This window comes from Gavialis gangeticus, unplaced genomic scaffold (assembly GCF_001723915.1).
Source record: "Gavialis gangeticus isolate Ggan-Ray unplaced genomic scaffold, GavGan_comp1, whole genome shotgun sequence".
NCBI classification, from domain to species: Eukaryota; Metazoa; Chordata; order Crocodylia; family Gavialidae; genus Gavialis; species Gavialis gangeticus.
The window spans coordinates 13186906-13206198 of NW_017729033.1; the positions used below are offsets into that span (position 1 = coordinate 13186906).

Genomic DNA, 19293 nt, shown 5'->3' on the forward strand with positions numbered 1-19293 from the left:
GTGTGGGGGGGGGGTGGGGGGGGGGGGGGGGGGGGGGGGAGTGCTTTAATTAAAGCACCTGGAGCCAATGGTCCCTCTAAGGAGTAGCAGTCTGTGACTCCACCGTATCGGTCCCGCCTCCCCCTTTCAGTGCAGTGTAAGACACTTACCGAAGGTAAGCTCCTCACTCCTCACCTAGGGCAGGCAGTGGGGGCTAGGGTCTGGAGGCTGGTGCAGGCTCCACCGGCTCCAGGGAACTGCTCCACTCCCCCGCATCACCTCGGGGAGCAAGGAGGTACGTGGCATCAGGGCTGGGGAGTGAAGCACTTCCGCGGGGCCCGCAGGGCAGTTCCCCGGAGCCAGTGGAGCCTACGCTAGCCCCCAGTCCCAATCCCTGCCCTGCCTCGCCTCGGGGAGGAGCCGCTGCCTGCCCCGAGCGAGGCTCCGCCAGCTCCGGAGAAGTGCTCCACTCCTTGGCCCTGATGCCACGTGCCTCCTCACACCCTGAGGTGATGCGGGGGAGTGGATCAGTTCCCCGGAGCCGGCGGAGCTCACGCCAGGCCCCAGCCCCCACCTCGGAGCTCACCTTCTGCTCCTCTCCCAGCGCGCGGTCTTGAAAAGTTGGTGCGCGGCCAGACTTTTAGTTGTGCATGGCCGCACACGTGCGCACCGTAGAGGGAACCTTGCCCAGAGCATCATGTGTATCAATGTCCCTGCACTGAAAAATGGTGGTGGGGGCGCTTTAACTAAAGCTCATTTGATGAGTTTTAAAGCACCCCTGCTACCATTTTTCAGTATGAGGTCACTGACATACATGATGCTGGGATCTGCTGGAGCGCAGTTATTACCACACTCCAGCAGATTCAGTGAATCAAGTCTGCTCCAACACGCTGTAACCACAGTGCGTTGGAGCAGTCTCATTGCATGTGTATAGGTAGGCGAGTGTGGTGGCAAAGCCTAGTTCTTGAGTGACTACCCCTTCTCCACTTATCACATCTGAAGTTCATATTTAACAGTCCTGAATGTGGTGTGGGGTTCTTCTGGAGGTTTTTTCTTTCTTCTGCATTTTGGATTCTTCTTTCCTTGAAAGCCTTCACTCCACACTTAGACTGTTTGCAAGCCCTCAATTCACAACAATCTCCAAATCATAGAAAATGAGGCTAGGAAAGGATCTCAGGTCCTCTAGTCCAAGCCCCTGCTCAAAGCAGGACCAGCCCCAACTAGATCATCCCAGACATCTTATCTCAGTGTTCACTGCCTTCACGTCTCTTGCAAACATCTCTGAAACAGAGATAAAGATGCCCATGTAGTCTTCTTCCCATAAAGACCTCTCCACACAAGAGATACTTGGATATAAAGCCATCATCCATTCTCTGCATAGAGCAAGCCATGGAAGTCGATACTGACTGAAAAGAGAATGGATGCTCAGAACGCTGGCGCCTTCCCAAGCTTCAGCACAGGCAAGTTTGTCCTGCCAGGAAATTCCTAGAACGTAGTGACAGTAACCCAAGTGAAAGACGTTGAGGTGCTTTTCTTGAATACAGCATCTGATCCAGGGTCTGCTGCCATGCAAAGAACTGCTGCTGACGCAAATATGATATACTTTCACCCTGGTCTGGACAGTCGGTTTATTGTTCCACACTTGTTTGCTCATGACACCTGATGCTTTGCCAATACAGGTATTCAGTTCAGTCTCCAGTGACAGGTTTTTGGTAACAATGGAGCCAAGGTATATATATTTACTTACCACATCCAACCAATGTTCATCTATTGCGACTGCTGGTAGTAAATCAATGTTTTGGCCCATAACATTGGTCTTCCTGACATTGATTGCAAGATCAAACTCTTGGCATGTAGGAGTGAAGCAACTGATAAGGCTTTGAAGGTTTTTCTCTATGTGGACTATTGGTGCAGCATCATCAGCAAACAACAGCTCATGAATCAAAAGAGTAGGTATAATAATATAATACTAAACTATTACATAAAATCATAGGAAAATAGACCTGGAAGGGATCTCAGGAGTTTATCTAGTCCAATCCTCTGATCAAGGCAGGAGCATCCCTATCTCAACAAGCCCAGGCAAGTGCTTGTCTCTTACAAACTTCCAATGAGGGAGATCCCAAAATCTCTAGGAAATCTATTTCAGTGCTTCACTACCCCAAGATCAGAAAGTTCCTCCTAACACTAATTCAGCATCACTCAGACCTGAGTGACTCAGAAGCCATATGAGCAGTCAGCAGTCAGTGAATTGTGGCAGACCAACTCCAATTTAAAAGAAAAAAAAAACTACAGTATGTGCATTATCATTCGCATATATGTGCTATCTATGCTGCATTATTCACAAGTACAGGAAAGACAGACCCAATGCACATGACAGGGAAAAATGAAACAGAAAACAAAACACTGCGCAATACATCTTTGATAACATTTTCTGAAAAAGTCAAAGGCAATAAGTTGAAGAATCGCCTGGGGCTTGGGAGACGCAGTCTGGGTATCACTGCTATGACTTGATTTTAAAAGTTGTTACTGTAAAATAAGGAATGTTGGATTCCTCACTTTTCATAAGAGATGATTAAAACAGCCTGATTAAAATTACTTCAAAACCAGTCCTGCCTGCCCTATTGTGACTTTTGCCATGACAACCAACCACTCTTGAAGATCTGATATAAAAGGCAGAAAGAAATGTCAGACTAGATGCTCATAACAATCTCTTCAGCCATTAATATTACGAATCCAGCATTTAAAACAGTGATTCTCAACCAGGGTGATGCAAGATCTGTTTAAGGGTGCTGCAAAATTTTAGCAGTGTTAGGTGTGCAAACACCTGCACATGATTCACAAGATAAACCTAGAGATTTGAAATACGAATCCATAACGTCAAAAAACATTCTGTGTTCTTTGTTATAGAAGAATTGCTGTATTATTTTTCCATAGTCAAAAGATGAGTGAAAATTCAAGAGCTGGCATTTCCTAAGGGGCCATGAATCTAATGAGTTTGAGAACCACTGATTAGAAGATGACATCAGCTTGAAACTAGTCGACTTGAAAAAAAACTTGGGTATTTTCATGTATCTTGCCACAGGATTCTCTCCTCCAGCATTTGCAACAGTATCACAGTGTTTTCCCTCACTTAAAAAAAGTCTCTCCTATGTTTTGTTAAAAAAGAAAAGAAAAGAATGAAAGAAACAAAACAATATCCACCAACACCCACAAAGCAACTCAAATGTCTATCCAGAAAAAAATTATCAAAAGCAACGAGGAAAAAGGTTTTCCCTCTTTCAAATCTCTCCATTATCATCATCTTGGGCGTTACCTTAACAAATCAGTAGAAAAACTGTCAGACAGTGAGGATGGTGGCACCTTAAATAATTCAGTGTTTGTGAACTGCTGCAGTTTGACAGCTTCGCGCAGCAGCTCTCATGTGTGATTATACATTTAAGAGACAATGCATTGATGAACTTGCACCAGGGCAAAGTGTAGTTTAGTAAGCTTGGCTCTAACTTCAGACATTTGCCAGCTGCACATTCATACTACATTCGATCTACCATAGCCAGAGCAAAAGGTTAACAGTGAGGCGTGCTGAAATACATTAGAGAAGAAAGCTTTTCCCTCAAGAGGAAGGATGTTCCTCCCTCTCTCTGTTCTAACTATAGGGCCATGTGTATAAGCGCTCAGAGCAGACTCTAAATATAAAACAGAAAAGGATTCAAGAAATTGGGAAGGAAGGGAGGTAATTCAGGCAGAGTTTTAACATAAGCTGTTTATAACCCTTCTACCACCCACTTCCTTCATCCCCGTTGCCTATTTAGGGTCACCCTCTAGGAGAGCTTACACATACTACTACACTCATCTGAGTAAACCCATCATGTCCCATATGGTTACTCACATGAGTAAGCTTAGAAATGCAAATACTAGCTTTGCAGAGCAAGTCTGTGAATTGTCACTTCCAAACAGAGGTCTTGCTTACACTTCTGGAAATGGTCTAACAAGTTTGGGATACACAGACATAATTTTCAAAGATCAACCCCCTCCTCACCATAACTTCAGTGGAAGTTGCAGGTACTTCAGTCACTTTAAGAAACATATTCTATAAACTGGTAATTTCACAGATTTCATAGACATTAGGGCTGGAAGGAACCTCGGGAGATTGAGTCCAGCCCCCCACCCAGAGGGCAGGAAGTCAGCTGGGGTCATAGGATTCCAGCAAGATAAGCAACCAATTTACTAATACATTTCTAATACTAACAAGGCTTATATGCACCTTTTAAAAGTTATTTTTAACTAGTGGCAGTGAAAGAAGAACTCCTGCTGTCTCCAGAAAAAACAAAGGAATAACTTTCCCAAGCAATTTGAGGTCACATAGTAAACACTGCCAACTTTATTCTAGAGTGTATACTGTTTGCATTGTGTTTGTGTTCTGTTGGGAAGCAGTTAGTGTTTGCTTTACAAGATAGATAAAGACAGGTGTTGTAAAGTTGTGAAGGATGGGGCAGTGGAGTGTTGAAAAACATACAATAAAAATTTGGAAACAGATATTCCACTGGAACCTCAACATTGCTGTTCTTAATGAAAAGTAATTGCATCACAAAAACTAAAAGTATAGCAATGTAAATGGATCTTGTTCTTAATATGTTATTATATTGCTGTAAACAGCAACTATTTTGATCATTCCCCTCGCTTTCAGCTCTTTAACCTCTCAGCCAACTTCCACTGTGGAATCATTGTCCTCTGCTGCTGTGTGCTCATCTGTACAAGCTCAGTTACATGGGGTAGGAGGAACAGGCCATGTGCGTAAGGGACAACACAGAGAGCATGCAAGGTTGCCTAAAGATGGGAAGTTGATCAAATACAAACATTGTCTTTCAAATGTCTATATTGCCGCATGCATTATGCTCACTTGCATACAAGGACTGAAATGACCATACAAATACAATAGTCATCATATATCTACTAACAATGCAGAGTGGGTGCCCAGAAGGGAGTGAACACATAAAAACATCTTTCCTGATTATGGTCAGTGCATTAGGCATTGATTCTACAAAGGGTTCTCGCCAGCACACTACTACGGCTGTACACCAACTCATCCAGATCCTCTACATGCAAAACGCTCTCATCTCAATTCAGAATCAAGCTCTTTGTTTGTAAGAGGCATATTTGACTGACTGTTCTTCCAATACCAAGTGCTGGTCATTTAACCAAACTACTCCATATAGCCAAGCAGTTTATTTGAACTTTGGCCCCATAAAACAATGAATAAAAGGAATGGATTTAAGCTTCATTTCATACCTGCCTAAAAAATTGTAAAAACCCTCTGAGGAACTATTAAAATAGCATTTTCTCTCACAAACTCTCCAGCATCTCATAACACTGGTGGAGGCTGCCATTGGGAATATATGAAGCACCAACCCTTGAAAACTGTGTGGCCAGAACAAGTTTTGACAGATGACAACGATGGCTCCAAAAACCCTTTAAGTTTACAAAGAAGCCGAAGATCCGAGTGTCCCTGTTAGCTGCTAGAGCTCAGGCACACAGCTCTGTAGTCAAGGGCCCACAAAAGATGGGGGTGACTAGTATCACATCCAGCTGCCTTTGAAACCCAAGCCAAAGGACAGGTGCAGAGCAAGTGTGAGGAGTACGGAGCAAAGCTCATGTTTCTACTTCTAGGGCCACAGCATGACACCTTCACCCTTTTGCCACCAGAAAACCCCTTCGCAGAATGAAAACACTGCCCAGGCAGGACTGGACAACAAATACCTGCAAGGATTTACGCTATTTTCAATCCCACAATGACATGTAAATAAAGTCACACTCCTGCACTTGTGCAGTACACAGCTCTCTTGAGACTACATACCATGCTTTTAAAAGCACAAAGAAATGTCACAGGCTGCTGTTTAACATGGGACTGGGAACCAGGAAATCCCAGTTACTAATTCTTTATTTATCATCTGCTTCCTGCATGGCTTGAACAAATCACTTGGGACTCTCATCTCACCACTCCCTCTCCTTCCCTCCCTAGATGATAGCTACCTACTTTGCAAAGATGCTGCAAGATTTAAGTGGCTCATGTTTACAAACAGCTGTGAAGATGCTCGGACAGTACCAGCTCTTAGTCACAGAAACACGTTGTGGAGGTTGCCATCCACTAAAAAAAAAAACCAACCTGTGGCCAAAACATTTTAAAAATTGAACTGCCGTGGAAACATGAAAGCAATGAAGCCTGCTGCCGTTCGTTTCAGAGAGCCCCAAAGACACCAAACCCGCTGCTGTTTCAGATACCCCTGCTACACATCCCATGTATTATGCAATTAACTGGTGAATCATGCAATACATTTAGAGTGGTCACACGTGCAAATTATTACACCATAAAAATGACTACCAAGCTACATAAAGAGCCAACCAGCTATGAAACTAGTGCTTGAAAATGTGTAGCAACTCTACAGCTGGTTTCTATCCAGCTTTAATTTGAGCACATAGCAGAGACCCAAAGTCCCCTGGCCTGTGCGTTTCAGAGCCCCAAAGCCTCCCAACCTGCTGCTGTCTGAGACCCAAAGGCCCCACACTGGCTGCTGGGTGCTCCAGAGAGACCCAAAAACACAAACCTGCTGCTGTGCATTTCAGAGACCTACAGCCACCAAACTTCTGCTGTTTGTTTCAGAGACACCCAAAGGCCCCAACCTGCTTCTATGTGTTTCAAAGACCTCAAGCTATCAAACTGTGGCTGGGTGCTCCAGAGACCCAAAGCCCCCAGTCTGCTGCTGCTTGTTCCAGACAGACCCAGAGCCCCCAGTCCTTCTGCTGTGCACTTCAGAGATCTAAACCCCCAAACCTGCTGCCATTTGTTTGAAAGACCCAGAGCCCCCAACCCAGCTGCTGAGCCTTCCAGAGACACCCAAAACCCCTAACCCTGCTGCTCTGTGTTTCAGAGACCTAAAGCCCCCAAACCTGCTGCCATTTGTTTCAGAGACATGCAGAGCCCCCAACCTGCTGCCGGGTGCTCCAGAGAGACCCAAAGCCCCCCACAGTCACCTCGCTGGGGTCACCTAACCCCAGTTGTCTTTTCGTGCCTCAAGCAGGGGCGGCTGAATCCGACCCGATGATCTGCAAGGTCTCTTCCAGCCCCTTACAATCTACGAATAACCCTGCTGCTGTGTGTGTTTCAGAGACTTGAAGCCCCCAAACCTGCTGCCGTTTCTTTCAGACACCCGAAGCCCCCAACCTGCTGCTGTGTATTTCAGAGACCGCCAGCCCCCAAACGTCCTCCTGTTGGTTTCAGAGACACCCAGAGCCCACAACCTGCTTCTAGGTCTTTCAGAGACCTCCAGCCCCCAAACCATGGCTGTGTTCTTCACGGAGACCCAGAGCCCCCAAACTGCTGCCGCTCACTGCAGACAGACCCGGCGCCCCAGCCCTGCTGCTGAGCACTTCAGAGATCTAAACCCCCAAACCTGCTGCCGTTTCTCTCCGAGAGACCCAGAGTCCCCAACCCGGCTGCCGCAACTTCCGGAGATGCACGATTTCCAATTTTGCCCTATCGATATTTGCATGGACGTCCTGCCAAGCTTCGAGCACCTCTCATTCCCATTTTCCTCATCTCCACCTCTTTTCTCAGGCGGCCTCTTTCCGACCTGGTTTTCTATCGCTGAGAGGTCTCCCTCCTCCCGTCCCTTCCCCTACTTGACCTTCTGCTTTCTGCATTTCAACCTATCGATATTTTCGCCAAGCTCCCATCATGGTTTTGGGGGCTTTTCTCGTTCCCATTTTCCTTTTTTTCCCCACGGAGGGCCTTTTTTCAGCCTTGTTTTCTCTAGCACTGTCGGGTCTCCCTGTGGCCTTTTCTTCCCCTACGTTTTGTGTCTCTACTCCCCACCTCTCTGGGGTCTCGCCGAGCTCCTGCCTCACTTTTAGCTCCTCTCGTTCCTCAGGGTCTCCAACCAGCGCAGCCTCCCCAGGCCAAAAGCTTGCCCAGAACTTTCCCCAGACTCCTCCAATACAAAACACCACATCGACCCCAACACTTTGCTTGGCAGAGACCCCCCCCCCGCCGCGCTGTGCAGAGACCCAGGCGCCCACCCCCGCGGCCGGCGCTCTGCGAGGGCCCAGCCCGGCCCCGGGCACGTACTCTCGGTCTGCAGGATCTCGCGGCGCAGCCCGCCCGCGTACTGGATGAGCTCCTCCAGGCTGCGCTCGCACAGCTGCCCGTAGCCCGCGAACTTCTGCAGCACCTTCTCCAGCTCCCGCTCCACCGTCACACACTGGTCCATGGCGGCCGCGGGCCCCGCCGGCCCGGACGCCTGGCGGAACTTCCTCCCCGACGTCGCACAGGCAGCGCCGAGGGCAGCCGGGGTCCTGCGACGGGGCTCAGGCAGCGCCACGGGTAGCCGGGGTCCTACGGCGAAACTGCGGCGGATTGGCTCCTTCCAAGGCTAAGCCGGCCTCTCCAGGGAGCATGCGCGCACAGGCATCGCGGCGGGCAGCTCGGGGGCCTGAGGGCGGGATGTTCAGGCAGCGCGGCGGGCAGCTTGGGTTGGGGTCTTCGGCTAGCATGGGGCTAGTGTGTGTGCAAGCAACCTCTGCTCCTCCCTGCGCGCCCGGCTCAGCCCAGCAGTAGCTTCCCCTTACTCTGCCTCAGGACGCAGGTGCGAAGCTTGCTGTGCCTCATTTTAACTCCCATTGCAGGAAAGATGGGCAGCTGCTTGGGTTGAGTAGCAAGGGCTTGGTGCAGTGTTGCTAACCCTCATGATGGCTGGTGTTGTTCCGAAAGTCTGCACTTCGGGAATGTGAAAAACATCCTTCTATCTATCTCTTTTAACTATCTATATATATCTCTAGATACTGATCTATATATAGAGAGAGATCAAGCTAGAAGGAGCTACATTTTTCGCACCCCCCAAGCATAGACTTCTAAGAGCGATGCCAAAAATCATGTGAGTTGGCAATGCTGTTGGTGGGACTCGGGACGGACAACTTGCCTGAGACGGCAGGGCTGAACAGTGGGTCCATGCTTTTCCGGAGGCAATGCTCCTGAACGTGATGTTAAAATGCTCAACGTTAGGAGAAGCGTCTTCACAGTCAGGGTGTCCAGACTGGAATAAGCTCCCTCCAGAAGTGGTGCAATCACCTACTCTGGAGATCTTCAAGAGGAGACTGGACAGTTACCTTGCTGGGGTCACCTGACCCCCAGGTGTCTTTCCTGCTTGGTGCAGGGGGCTGGACTTAATGACCTTCTGAGGTCTCTTCTGGCCCTTACAATCTATGAATCTTTGGTTCGGATACATGTTGGCTGCTGGGAGGGTCTCGCAGCTTGGAAATCTTAGCCATGTGGTAAGAGAGATGCATACTTTTTACAAGTCAAGGGCCAAGGGTTTGGAGCAGGCTCCCCACAGAAGTGGTGCAGTCACCCACCCTGGTGATCTTCAAAAAGCATTTTGATGCTCACCTTGCTGGGATCATCTCACCCCAGTGGCCTTTCCTGTCCAAGTGCAGGGGGGCCAGACCCAATGATCTGTAAGGTACCGGCAGGCCACTAATATCTATGAAACTATAAAACTTGGCTTCTTAGAGCAATGGAGAAGCATCCTTCAGGCCAAAGTGGCAGACAGGTTTCTGGAGTTCAAGGCAGCTGAGTTGATCGAGTATGAGACCAATGGGATAAGCCAAGATCACGTTTTGAAACAAAGCCAACTGCAGAGGGAGTCTCTTTATGAAATGATTAAGGACCACAGTAGCTATATGCGAAGGCAGTGTTGGCTGAAGTTGTGTGCATCAGCAAGAGATTTGAATCCACTCTAGATCAGAGGTTCCCAACCCTTGGCCCGTGGCTGCAAAGGGTTAGCTCTGATCTGCAGGAGGGCTGGCTGCCAGACCAGAAGTTCATAAGTAACCACCATACTGTGGACCGGTTGGCTGATGGTCCTCAGTATGCCAGTCACTTCCGGACTGCAGTATACTGGTCCGCAGTTTGCCAGTCTGCATTCACTTCCAGTCCACGGTCTAAAAAGGTTGTGAACCACTGCTCTAGATGACCTGGAGTCGATGTCAGTCTTTTTCATTGATATGACACTGTCGTTCCATGGTGAAAGGTGTCGATTGCTATGTTGCACTGAACCCTCACCTTAGTTACGAGTTTGAAATGTTATGACAAGCCCTTCAGCCCTTGTATCAAATGAAGTTATTCCAAACTATTCCACTGATTTCCAGCTTCCCCCTGCCCCTCCTTTTGCAGTCTAAACAAAAGTTACAAGTTGATGTTAAGGTCCTTCAACAAAATAATTTCCTGGCTCCAAGTAAAACTCTTTAAAGCCACAGGCTGCCTATACAGGTGTTTGTTCTAATTGGAATGCATCAGAGCAGACTCGATTAATCGAGGCTGCTTTGCATTCTAATGAGAATGCTCCAGTGTTGCTTTACCATCCCATATATTAAGCCCCTGCACATTTTAAAATGACCACAGGGGTGCTTTATCTAAACCTTGTCAAGTGAGCTTTAGATAAAGCAGCCTGTGGCCATTTAAAAATGTGGGGGTTTAATATGCTTGACTGTGAGCTGCTTTAACTAGAACAGCTGTCTGGGAACTGCTCTAATTTAAATGCACCCCCTGCTACTCAAAGCACATGTATAGGCAGCCATATATTCATCTTACCCACAAAGATGATGACCAGAGAAAAAAAATTAACTGTAGAAATAGCGGGAACAATCCGTACCAAGTGAAGTGGCAAGAGACAACCACAGAAGGATCTGGACTATGGTCCACTAGTATAAGAACGGCAGTTGAGAGAGTCACTCTTATTTAGCTGAGATTATTGTCATATCAATTTTAACTCTTCCACAGACCAGTGTAGCGGTAGAAAGCACAGTTGGAGAAAAGAAGGCAGTTCAAAGTAAACTTAAGAATAGACTGCTAGCCCCCCCTGCTGAACATCACTCTCATCTCTCAGTATAGAGGGCTTCTTTCTGGTAAGCAAGTGTATGGATAATGACTCTCCTTCTGACTACATTGACACACTTGATATTCATAAAGCCATTTCCACCTTGAAATTCTTAGATGTGTTGGAAGAAGATGCTCAGGGTACAGACATAGAGGTAACGTATGCTCTAGCAGACAGTTTGATAAGTCATGATTGCTGCTATGGTTCATTGTTAATAGATAGCCAGTCATGCCAACTTTGCATTTAGGATTCATTGAACAGCTTTGTTTTAGGGATAATGTAGAATAGTAAAAATCCAAGTTTTCAAATACACCATTTCCTGTTATTAACATTCCTCTTGTTTTCTTCATGGAAGATTTGTCTTACCATGGTTTTGCTTGGTATTCATAGCCTGTGATGAATCCTAGCAAGAGTTTCAATGCCGTCTCTCGGGAAGGGAGAGTTGGGAACAATTGGGTTAGGTGAGAGCTTGTGGAAGTAATGGAGAGAGTAGTGATGGGATGTGGCTACCTCTGATCAGTTGGATGTGCTCAGTAATGTGGTGTCTTTTTGGAAGGGGGGTGATAAGAGTGGTTGTGCAATGGAGACCCAGGTTGTTACCTCTTCAAGAAGAGAAAGCGAAGGACTTGCTTCAATATGTGGAGCAAGCAGGGACGCAGATAAGAGGTTTGAAGAGCCCTGCTGTATACATGCAGCTAGAAATGCAATTATAAGGGGGCATATCGGCCTGTGGCTAAGCATGTGGAACTAGTTAAGTCAGAGGTGAGCAACCTATGGCTGCAGGCCAGGTCCAGCCCACAGAGCCAAACAGGAGCACGCTGGAAATGGATAAGAGCTTTGGTAATGTTTATAGAAGCTTGTAAGTAGCAGTGGCACCGAAAAGAAGTATCACTTCACAGTTCTGTTTCGAAAGACCAAGCAGCAGAAAAAAGCAGCATTGGAGCATCTGAAGGAGAGCAAAGGATAGACTAATACAGCTGCCTCAAGGCCAGAGGTTGGAAGAGAGAATGCTTCTATTTTCCAGCAGCCAGAGGGAATGTGGGAGGAGAAAAGTTCAGAACAGCCTGACAGAGACTAGCTGCAGGCTAATACAAGAGGGGGAACCCTCGGGCAGGATCAAAGGTCCACACAGTGATTAGAATCCCAGCAAGCTGGAGGCAGGACAGTTGGCTTCTTGCTGGGACAGTGAATTTCCTCTCCTGTTTTGCACTGAACTGTCTAAAAGTTCAATCATCTGACTAGCCGGCATCTGATATATTTATCAAACCCCGCTGGAAATTTTCATTCTATGACTTGTAAAACTACTTGTTCAGGCACTCATGGTCAGAGAGTATTGCTAGCTCAACTGGTGGGGAAACTGAGGTACAAGGATCATAATTGAGATCCCATATGCTCTTGGCACAAGGCAACCAGCTCACATGGCAAGAACACAAAATGTTTACTGCAGCAGAAATGCCTATGCAGTTTTCAAGGCCCAAAAGCAATCTAAGGTCTGAGTGTTCAGTTTTGATAGTACTTCTGCTGTGTCATGGCAAATACGCTTTATGCTAAGGGAAGGAGAAAACAGCCCAAACTAAAAGGAAGTGGTGTAGTCATTGCTTTTGTTACAAGTGAAGTGCTTTTGCTACTCTGCCCATCGTGCCATGGAGGTGAGAGACATTTAATGCCATCTTTATTTTGCGATTGCATTTACTATGTGATGAAATAGTTTTGGGTTTGTGTCATCACTGTTGTGTTGATTTGGCTGCAGTAATCATTCTTCATTGTGGAGTGTGTAGTCATTTCCCAAGACATGCAAACAGCTTCACGTGAGCTTTTCATATTTTCTGCGGTGGATAATGAATGAGTCAGCATAGTTAACTGCCACAAAAATTAAAAAAATACCAATTGGTTTTAAGTAATATAAATTGTTTTTTAAAAGCTGTTTAAATGATTTTGTTCTTGTTTACACTGGCTGAACATCTCATATGGAGTGTTCAGGGTGTTAATACAAATATGAAACAAGCAATGTGGGTGTGAGTAATGTAAGATTAATTATTATAAAGTTAATAGAATTGGAACCAGTGGAAATAGTGAGTACTGGAATTACATGGTTTAGACTCTAGTTCATCTGACAAATATCAGCTGTTTGACTGACTGCGGGTAAAAGTTTATATACCGACATCTATAATCACACAAGCAAACCACACAACTTGATAACGAAAAGCATCATCATTTAGCTTTTTATTCCTCTATTAAATAAAACTGCCAATTAGATACTATTTTGCTGTGAAGGCTTCTACATATGCTTGTCAATTTTAGTTTAGTGCAGTTGTTCTCAAACTGTTTATGCTCAAGGCACACCTTGGAAAATGACAACTCTTAGGTTTCACTCTCTTTTTTTCTACTACAGAAGAAACAATAGAGCAATTTTTGTGTTGCAAAGAACTCAGACCACAAAAGGCCAGAATGTTTTTGACACTATGGATTCCTATTTAAAATCTCTGGGTTTATCTTGTGACTCAGATGTAGGTGTTTGCATAACTAACTGCTAGTATTTTGTGGCACTCTGCATCACCTTTAAAAGGATCTCATGACACCTTGATTGAGAATCATTGGCTTAGTAGCACGATGCACATGTAATACAAAACAAAAGCATGCTTTAGGTACTGGTACATCAAAAGAGGAGTATTGTGTGATGGAATCCACTAACACAATTCCCTTTACAGAGCAGGTGAGCGCATGAAAGTTGGGCTTTGTGAAAGTTTCAGAAAGATCAGGAATTATATACTGCACCTGGTCTAGTGGAACTTGTATTGATTTGTGACAATATGCGGCTTGTAGAACAGAGTATCCTTTGAAGTGGAATTTCAGCATTTGAAATTTTGAGAGGCTAGTTTAATAGTTTAAAATCTTCATTGTTTATAATAGTCTTTTACAGGCTTGACATTGCTGAACAGTAGAAAAAGCTGTTACTTTTCCCCCTTTACCTATTAACTTTAACTGAAAAGGCTAAGTCCAGAATATGGAAAACAATGAGGGTAGAGAGAAAGTAAGCAGAGTTGGGTGGATCTAGGCAGGAAGAGGGTTGGATGAGGAAAACTAACAGTATAGAATGGCAGAAGGAAGGTAGAACCCAGTCTCCATCTGCTGATCTCTCAGCCTTTCCCAGGCTTATCTGCTGTTACTGCTTCAGTTCCCCCAGCAGAGTTGCTGAAGGGCCTTGTCACACCTTACACTGTAAGCCGCACAAATGTTGATCAGTGTTAGTGTTGGCTCAAGTTTGGTCACGCGTTCAGGCCAGCACAGACTTGGAGGACTGAAAGGTAAGAATCCCTTTCCAGGCTTTGCTTCTGCCCCCCAGGTCTCTCTGAGTTTTTCCCTGCCCCTAGAGTTCCCTCCTACCCCTTGGGGTTTTCCACTGTCACTTTTCCCTCCCCAGGGTTTCCTCCTGCTCTCTCCTTCAGTTGTGGCTGCCCATGCTGCCTGTCCTGGGAAGCAGGCAGGGGAGGGTTTGCCTGCCTGGCTGGCAGCTGCTGGTCTTCTTTGGGCTGAGCCCACCCAGAGAGCAGCAGTGTGGAGGGCAGTAGCTGGGCAGGCAAGTTAATTCTGCCCTGCCTGCTCCCCAAGAGAGACACCACGGGCAGCCACAAGTAAGAGGGGAATGGGGATCTGGGGTGTTGGGGAGGAGGGACAGTGGGCCTGATCCAGGTCAGTGAGGAGGTGTAGCTAGAGTGGCTACACCTTAGTGTAACATGAACTGAATAACACAGATCAGATATAATCCTGCCCTGGAATGGTGTAACTTTGAGCTTCATAACAAGTGCTAGAAACTAGTTTCAGGAGTTAAGTGCTCCAGGAGCCACCCAAAAGTACCGTGTAACAAGGCCCCAAGTGCCTAGTGGAAGTAAAGCAGCAATGCTATGGGAAATCTTTCTGGAGGAAGGGACTGGGACCCCCACCCCAGATCTCTGGTTCACAGCTCTGGTCTCATCAACCTTGTTTCCCATGTATTAATACTCTCTCCAGATCTTTGTCCTTTTTATCTTTAGCCCTGAAAGCTTTTATCTTTGGCCCTGAAAGCTTCTCCTGTACCATTCCTACATGCACTGGCTTAGCCCTATGGCCCAGCCTGCTTCTCTGCATTCAGTTATGTTCATCACCTTGCAGTTAGCATCGTCTCATCCCATGGTTTCTTGTTTTGTTTTTTGGCCAGAATATCTGCATGTGAGGACTTACATGTGGCCAGGCGGTTGAATGACAAGTTTAAATCAAAAATCACTCCCAGCTGACTCTGGTGGATTTGGGGAATTTATGAGCCTATTGACCATCCAGTACTGACTGGTAATACTGTTCTGCTTTACGTAGTCTGTCAACATTAGGAAAATAACATGCTGGTGGTGCCATCCCTCCACAACTGGTGGTGGAAAGAGTTTCAGTGTGAATGCAGACATTTAACGATTCCTGTGTATCTTCCTGTCTGGGAGAGTTGGACCCAATCCTTCAAAAGGCACAGCCTAAAAAGACAGAGGAAAACAAGATACAGTAAAGTGATTAGTGGTGAGGGCTCCACAGCTTGTTGTTTCATAGTTTATAGTTTCATAGTTTCTAGGGTCGGAAGGGACCTGAGCAGATCATCTAGTCCGACCCCCTGCCATGGCAGGCAGAGCACTGGGGTCAAATGACCCCAGTAAGGTGGTCATCCAACCTCCTCTTAAAAACCCCCAGGGTGGGAGCCTGCACCACCTCACTTGTTAAAGACACTTAGCATATTTCGTAAACAACAGGTTCCTCCCCAAACATTTAACTCTCATCTTCCTCCCACCAAGCCCTCCCCATGTATCTGAGCTGCTCACTTGAAAGAAATAAGTAGAAAGGAGTTAGTCAGCTGGCCTCTTGGATGTATAGCAAATGACGGGGGGCCTTTAAGTGGGATTTCAAGGGTCACAGCTTTGTGCTCTGTCTTTAGCACTATTGCGGAGAACCTGCAATAGATCTGCCATCAGGCAGGATTGAGCATGCATTTTTCTACATTTATGTCATTGGTCTATCCATGCTGGTGTCAGTTTTCAGCACCCTTTGAGGTAGGAGAATGGTCCTGTTGGCAATTCATAGATGCTAGGGTTGGAAGGGACCTCAACAGATCATCGAGTCTAACCCCTGCCTAGGCAGGAAAGAGTGCCTGGGTAAGATGAAACCTAAATTCTCCTGGGTCCAATTCTCCTGGTCTTCAAGTTAAACTAAGCACCCAAAACTATGCTATATTCAATTATCCAATAATTTTGAAGCAGAAATCAAATAGCAAGGTAGCTGAACAATTTAAAAGAAATTGGCCATAAGGCTCTAAACTATCTTAGGATTCTCTCCTGCTCCCATTGAGATCAGCACACAAACTTCCCTGTACTTTGAAAACCAACTGAGCTTCTAAAACATAGCTTCTTCCTCTTCCAAAGGAAAAGAACACACTTGTATGCTCTATTGAGCTCTTGTACCGTACTTCAAATTCATCAGTACTCCTTTAAGAAGACCGAAATCATAGAAATGTTTTTATTGCCATGCCCTGCAAAAGATAACAGTCTAGGATGGGGGCAGCAAACTACGGTCCATGGGCCAGATCCAGCCTGCGGAGCCAGATGGCCACAAGTCTCTCATTGTTTACTTGGACCCTTAGGCTGAAAAATTGCCACGAAAGAGGCCCAGAAATTATACCTTGCATTATCAGTGTGATAAAGTTTTGTAGAGTGTGACAGGGTAGGAAGAAATATAACAGCGTTTCAACCCCACGTCCTCCCACGAGCGTTTCAACCCCGTCCTCCCAAGAGCTCGCTTCATTCCTTTCAAACTGGGCTTCCCACATGTGGCTCAGTCCTTTCCCGAGCTATCTAATGAAATCAGTGTGTCCTTAACTGACCAGTGGGATCAGAGCAGGGGATGTGGTGTTGACTTTTCCAACCTTTTACTATCCTACAAAGAGATGCAGAATAAAGGATGATATGTAAGGAGCAAAATGTATAGGCACCAAAGGCTCAACCTGTAACTGGCCAACACTGAATGGTATTCATTTCACTCCTCATTAACAACCTATTCACTGAATACATTGAGGATAAAGTAGGACAGGTCGGAAATGAGAGAACAGGCACCACCACTTTCTCAGTGAAGGGGCCCTGGCTATGAATTGTTTCATATCAGAAACTGCATGGAGCTTGTGTCCTAAGAAAACCAGGACACATTGTTAGGCTTATTTTTTCTGCAGGCTCCAATAACATTATTTAAGAAGTCTTAGTCTGGGAGGAAGGATAAGGAGAGAGCAGAAGAAAGAGAGCTTGACTTCTTTCCAAAGGATGCTGGTGCATTTTTTAAAATTGCATCATTCATACTAATGTTTCTATGTACGCTTAATGGACTTTAGATTGTGTATTGCTGGCTTGTGTAGAGAGACGTGTAATGGAATAGTCATCCTAAGAATTCAGTTTTAGGCTCCAATCCTACAAATATGCAGGTGTTTAAGCATACTGTTAACACTTTAGCTTAAAATAAAAATAAATTCAGAATCTTTGCAAATCATGCTGTTTGCTTACTTGGTGCTTTACTTGGGCAAGTAAAAGACAAGGCGCAGTTTAATTGGTTATTCAGTTTCCTTCCAGGTTTTCACGCATAGCACACAGCTGCAGGGTTTGAGTTTCACCCACTGCAGGTAGATATCTGTATGACTATTATTTCATACGCATACTTGAGTAGCATCAAACAGCTCCTCTGCGGACTGGAGACCTACTGTGCAAAGCATGTAAAAATCCAAATTAGAGACAACCCCTGCCCTGAATAATCAGAATCCAAATAAACTGTTTCCATGTAATATTTTTAAACTCTCCTGTCATAGCTATTGGTGTTTAGGTTTTGTAAAGTTTTTCTTTTTGTGCACTTAAATCTGGGACCTGAATAGGCTGAGTAACTGCTCTAACTGGATGGATTTTCTATAGCACCCATCATTATAGGATCTAGTGTTAATGTCCAGACCAAGCAAAAAAATCCCAGCTGAATGAACGTGTAATTTGGGGACAAAGAAGATGTTCTGTCTTGCTAGATGTGAAAGGCTGTTTTCACATGTCACAGGACCTAATGGAGTTCACAGCCCCATGTCAGGTGCCTAACACACCACAGGTATCATTGTACCTGGAAAGTTAGATATCTAAGAATAGGATTAGGAAACGCCAGCTGGGATACTACCTAAACTATTCAGTAGGAAATGCTGACTGCAAGGATGTGCTTTAGGGAGGTATCCAGGTTGTAGCCATATTGGTCTAGAGGAAAAAGCAATCAGGACTTGTGGTAGAGGTGTTATCTTTTACCCAGGGGAACTTTTCCAATCTTTTCTCCGATGCCCGATGAAGTGTGTTTGTGCCCAAAACCTTGCAATTAAAGATTTAATTTTTTTTGCAAAAATCTAGTTGGTCTAACAAAAGAGATCACCTCTATCATTAATCCTGATTGCTCTGGGGAGGTGAGCACCTCCCTTGGCTGGAGGCAGGTGCCTGAACCCACTCAGGATCCTCTTAGGCTAGGACACGTAAACTGGTATAAGTGATCGGCAACCAGTTCAAATCTGTAAGGCAACAGAAGTTCAGTGAGTATCAGCTGCTTTCAAAATGGCTTAAACTAGTTTAAGATCAACTTGGATGGATGTAATCAGGGATGACTGGTGCCTCTTGAGTCTGCGGGGGCACAATTGCAGACCAGAAGTGGCTGGCCCAGCAAACTGCGGACCACCGGCCAGTTGAGGTTTGGGCCCAGGCTCCCGCCCAGGGGCGTAGGTAGGTGTATCTGTGTTCGTAGTTTCACTGACTCTAAGCACTATGAAACTATGAACACGGGTACAGCTATGGGCGGCAGAGTGGGCCCAAACCTCAACCGCGGCTGCCTGGCTGTGTGGGGCCACAGTTTGCCGTCCTGAGCAGCGTGAACGTCGCGTGCCCACGGAGGCTGGGGGGGGGGCACGGTGACCGGCCACAAGTGGCGGCAGTAGTGTCAGTGAACGTAGGCTGAGTGGGGGGCTCCCGCAGGCGGACACAGCAGTGTTGGTGGCAAGTTGATGGCGGCAATTGGGGACTGGCCGCAGATGCCGGCAGGGGGTACACGGCCAATCTCAGGGGGGCTGCGTTCATCCCCTACGCACTGCCAGTGCTGAGCCGTGGGGCATGTGGTGCGGGGTGGGGCTGAACGGGCGTCGAGGAGGCGCACTTCCCTCACGTCTGTCCCCCCGGGCGCGCGGGGCGTTTCTGGCGGGAAGGAGCGGGCGCAGCGCGGCGCGGGCGGGGCCTGGCCGGGGGGCGGGGCCACGCGCTGTCCACGTCACTTGTTATGTCTCGGGCGGCGGGTCCGGCCCGCGCGGGGGGAGGAGACCGCGGCGGTGGCG

At 46.5% G+C, this 19293-nt stretch overlaps 1 protein-coding gene across 1 annotated transcript in view; it reads right to left on the reverse strand.

Annotated features, from left to right (window-relative positions):
• RMND5A (required for meiotic nuclear division 5 homolog A) overlaps positions 1–8320 on the reverse strand; it is a 45245-nt gene extending 36925 nt beyond the window's left edge. The window contains exon 1 of the mRNA XM_019526456.1: positions 8099–8320. Within this exon, the coding sequence (XP_019382001.1) occupies positions 8099–8240 (142 nt within the window). The 5' untranslated portion in view covers positions 8241–8320. The remainder of the gene's footprint in view (positions 1–8098) is intronic.
• Between the last annotated feature and the right edge of the window lie 10973 nt (positions 8321–19293).